At 36.1% G+C, this 5,000-nt stretch overlaps 1 protein-coding gene across 1 annotated transcript in view; it reads right to left on the bottom strand.

Annotated features, from left to right (window-relative positions):
* Positions 1-3,660: 3,660 nt before the first annotated feature.
* Positions 3,661-5,000, bottom strand: part of LOC104889226 (FT-interacting protein 3) — a 3,505-nt gene continuing 2,165 nt past the window's right edge. The window contains exon 2 of the mRNA XM_010674399.4: positions 3,661-5,000. This exon is cut by the window's right edge and continues 1,520 nt beyond it. Coding sequence (XP_010672701.1) covers positions 3,913-5,000 — 1,088 coding nt within the window. The 3' untranslated portion in view covers positions 3,661-3,912.

The following is a 5,000-nucleotide window of genomic DNA, read 5'->3' as shown; positions in this document are numbered from 1 at the left end:
CCTCTTAACCTATGCATGGAAACTGGAAAGTTATATGAGGAATCCCTCAAAGTTAAAAAGAAAATAAAACGAAACTGAATATGTCCTTCGTAATCAAATAGATGTTATACTTTTTAAATATAGTTGTAATAAAATAGATGTTACACTTCTTTTTTAGGCAACAATCTCTCTCCTATGACCTATCACATGAGTCTTTTTTTCTCTCTCTATCTCTCCATTTCAAAAAATTGTCTAGAAAAATGTGTAGTTAAAAGTATAACATCTATCTTGTTACGGAGAAAGTATATTGATCTATATCATATCATACTCTAAAAAGAAAATAAAAATTATATTATACTATCATATAACTATTATATAAAGCCGAATCCAAAAGAGGATATATACTTCCTCCGTTTTTTAATAAGTGATATGTTTTCCTTTTAGGGAAATGTCACAATAAGTGACACATAGCTCAAAGTAGTAAAAAATTCTTCTCATTTATTACATCTTTGCCATTATTTAATTAATTGTTTCACCTACCTACTTTATCTAATACTCAAATTTGATTGGTTGAACAAGTGGTCTCAACTTTCTCTCTATAGACTCTTATTATTCCCCACTTTCTCTCTGTGTTACTTATTAAAAAACGGAAGAAGTATATCCTACCATAGAACTATATACTTTGTTTTTAAATAAATACTCCACTTCGACTTCTGCACTATTCACATACTCTACTTTAACCATAATTTTTTACATACAAGTAGTTGTATTTGCTATCTTGACATATATTTTCAAAACATTAATTTTCTATTTTTCTTTTACTAATGGATAATTAATTTTATTAATAATCAAAGTTATGCATTGATCTTTGAGTAAGTCAATATGGAGCATTTGTTTTGAAAGTTAATTGTAGTTATAGTTTTCCAAGATACTAGCTTTATAAAAAAATTACTAATTGATAGTTAAATACAATAATGATCAAATTTTTGTATCAACAAGTGTGAAATAAAAATTGAACAACCAAGGTAGAGGTAGACAAGTTGCCCATCGACAAATATAGAAATCAAAGTGAATTTGATCTTAATTCTGATCGATTTTATCGTAGGATGGATACAAGGTAGAGGTAGCGATTATATGGTTTTGATAACCAAACCACTTGCACCATAGGTGGCATAGGAAAAATCGTCGTATGAAATCCCCTCGTCACTTCTATCCACAGTCCCACACTATATTTGGATGAGCTTTGCCTAGTTCCTTCGTGGGAGGAACAACTTTTGTTTCTATCATTGAACAAACATCATTCAATTTTTATGTAACATTTGTTAATATGTCTTATAAAACATTTATCACTTTTTATACAATACTAGTAATTTCTTGTGCAACATTTATCACTTATTATATAACATTGCCGTTTTATTAAACAATATTGGATTATATTTTCCCTCTAGCTTCTTTTTCCCCCTTCCCCAAAAACAACCCGTGTCGACATATTGCCATTAATATGAATGTTCATTGTTACTACCCCTTTATTTGGACCTAATCTCTACAAAAGTACACATGACCCTAAAAGTACACCGTACACGCTAACATATCTACTCTTCACATCACACCAGTTAAAGTTCAATACGAGCATGATACGTTCCTCGATGCAGCGTACCACACATACACCAGAATGTAGGCATTGAAAAGGGTTTGGTTGAAGCATTGGTTTCAAACCCTACAATAATTGCTCCTTGTAATAGGAACTACTGCACTACGCACACACCCATGGTGCGACTCGTGTGCATAGAAACGCACATGTAGTTGACGTGCATGGTGCTTAAGGTGCATCCAACTAGCACGATATGTTCTTCATTAGCACATCTTAGTCCCGTCTTCGATGAAAATCCGTACATTCCTGGCACCAAAGCATTTTCCTATTCAACATTTCTGCAACTCAGGCGCTTGCCTCTTGCTAACTGAAGATTGTGTCCCCCCAATTCCCCATTGTAATTATGTGATAATACAGAACATTTAATTGCACAGATAGATTCCAGAATCCATAGAAACAATGAGAAGACACTAATAGACTAATAGTTGTCGTGTGTGAGTTTCAGCCCTTGGGACAATCACAATACCCCTGCATCGCTGAAACTTTCTATATCTGCTTCTTCAAATATTTGAGCCATATGGAAAGGGAAAGGATCGACGAAAATCTTACGAAACAATCTTAATAGAGCTGAGGAAACTCTAACCAAGTTGCTAATGTCTCGGTAAACCTTCATCATTACAGAAAGGGGTATCCTTGAAAAAACCATCCCTTCTTAACTACAAATTTTGTATGGACCGAGTCCACAATAAATTTATTGTAGATCAATGCTTACTTTCCCACAAGTTACCTGTTTGTTTTCCAAGTAAGTCTTCTAAGGATTTGAGTTACCATTTTTTTCCACAGTAAAACAGTCAAACATATAAAAATGGTAACTCTAGCATGGCCATGTCAAAATGATTATTAAATAACATAATAATGTAACTTATGCATTAATTTACAATTGTACAAGCTTTTATGTTTTCCTTTTCCACCATTCAACATTCCTCCTCACTAGTTTTTGCAATTTCTTTCAGATTAAGCACTTGAATATACATACTTATGTTACACAAAAATAAAATTCCCCTTTTTTCCATTGTTAAAGATTCTTCTTTTCTTTCCTATCAAAAAATAAATGAAATTTCTTACCCCCCCCCCCCCCCCCAAGCTTTTGCTTTTTCTTTCACTTGAAGATACCCATTCCTAGAGACAGTCTTGATTTGTCCTAACGACGCACATGAACGACGATAAACAAATAAAGCACATCAGAAGACAACAACCAGTTAATACGGAACGCTAGCCTGTCTGTTTTCTTAATAATGAATAATATATGAGTCTGCATACAAAATTAACCATTTATAACTGAGACAAGCTGACAATTATTAATTATACTTAGGACAAACTTAAGTAGATTAACAAAATCTGAAATTACTCGTCTGCAAGAATTTCAATGAAACCAGTACTAAACTAAGACAAGTTGTTTCCGCAAAACAATATCACTGTCAACAATATTCTAAAACATATGGAACAAAACACGGTTAATAAAAAAGTTCAAACAAACAGACCTTGATCCACCTCTGACATATTCCACCAAACTAGTAGGATGTCGTCAAAGAAAGTTCATTATTTTATCAAGATCAACTTGTTTTTATAATTGGATTGTATCTACCAAATATTCAATAGAATCAACCAGTTTCTAAGATAAAAACCAAAAATAAAGCAAGAAGTTTGAAATGCCAAGGTAAGAAGTCATACCTTGTTTAGCTGAAAATGACATGATGAGTTAATCTCCCAAATTTATCAAAACTCACTTTATCAACGGCCCCGAAAAGAGCTTGCCTTGAGGGAGTGTTAGGTGGCAACACAAAATGTTTTACCAACCAGAGTTTAATATATATAAACAGATTAAAGAATGATAAATCTTTTCTTCATTTTGATGTAAGAAACATAAGATTCAAACATACGCAACGAAGTATAAATGGTTACCCACCAATTACCACAGAAGTTAAGGGGAAAAGGATATACTTGGAAAACTATTGAATATTGTGACTCTATTCACTATTTTAAGCAATAGTAAGCATCAAAAGGCGGCAAAATAGATACTAGACTAAGACTCAAAGACATAAATTTGGTTCTCATATAGTCGACATACAGGCCAAGGGATTCTACAAGGTACACAAAACATCGAATCACAAATTCACCAGTTTGCAGAAAAGGGGTAAAACATCATACCCATATCTAACATTAGCCACTAACCGAAAGAGAATGGGCACCAGAGCGTCAGCAGCTTCTTTATGACAAGGGGGAAAACAGGTGCCATCCAAAATGAATCCAGCTAAAGATTGGAAAACAAATCCATCAAGGTCTTACAGCATCGAGTCTGTACGAGCAGGCAACCTTCTGAAGAAATTAAGCGGAACAGAAGGGAGCTTATGACGGAACCTTGGGTGTCTCAGGACGTAAAACCCAGTTAGAAGAGCCACGACCTGGAATGGTGTCACATACAGAACAATGGCAGCAATCAGGCAGAATATAACGAACAATGCGGTGGCTCTTGGGTCTCGCCAGCTCAGCAAAGACTGGAGCCTCTCACCCTGAGTTGCCAAGTCACCAACAACAGTCTGGATCCTCCCAGCGATACTCCTCAAACGATCATACCTCATCCTCACAATATCAGCTGGCTTAGAAGTTGGAAATGTATCAAATTCTTCATCCAATTCATCGGGGTGTGCAGAATCTGCATGAGAAAGGCGGGTATCCATGTGGGGTGGATGCCTTGGCCTCCATCTATAGTACCACACTCCAATCAGGAACAGATACAAGAATATTGTCGGCAAAATCAGTTCTGGGTACATGACCAAAATAAAGAACAAGATGTGGATAAGAACTGTGGTGATGGGGTTTTTCCAGTTGCATATTTGATCAAACCATCTTCCAACAGCAATAATCCCACCCAAGACATTCATGATTCTGAAGAAATTTGCCTTGCTCCGCCTCATACTCCACATATGAGAACTCACATCCAACATGAACTCGACCACTTCCTTCCTCAAAGGTGGCTCAGCACGACTCAACCTCATAGACACAATCTGAGTGGCTTGGTGCCTCAAGTTATCAAGCTGACTCACAGTCAAGGGATGAAGGTAATGCATCTTTGGCAGCAATGGATGAGAGTACATATGCATCATATTGAGCAAAGACGAACATGTGAACCTAACAGCCAGTTGGATTTCACCCATCTTCTTCACACCAGAAGGATGCAACACCAAAAGCGGGTATGCGTGAGTATATACACGATCAGTTTCGAGGGTGGAAAGACGAATCCTCACTTTACCAATTCTCGAGTCTCTTGCAGCGCCACCTTTATCTCCCCCTCCATGTAAATGACAGTTGTCAAATACTCCGACAGTGAGGACAGTGCAAGGATCAAACACCTCCCATGTATATTGCTCGT

The sequence above is a fragment of the Beta vulgaris genome, chromosome 3 (assembly GCF_026745355.1).
Source record: "Beta vulgaris subsp. vulgaris cultivar EL10 chromosome 3, EL10.2, whole genome shotgun sequence".
Taxonomy (NCBI): Eukaryota; Viridiplantae; Streptophyta; class Magnoliopsida; order Caryophyllales; family Amaranthaceae; genus Beta; species Beta vulgaris.
The sequence above is the reverse complement of the archived record's forward strand: the minus strand, read 5'-3'. Positions and strand labels throughout refer to the sequence as shown.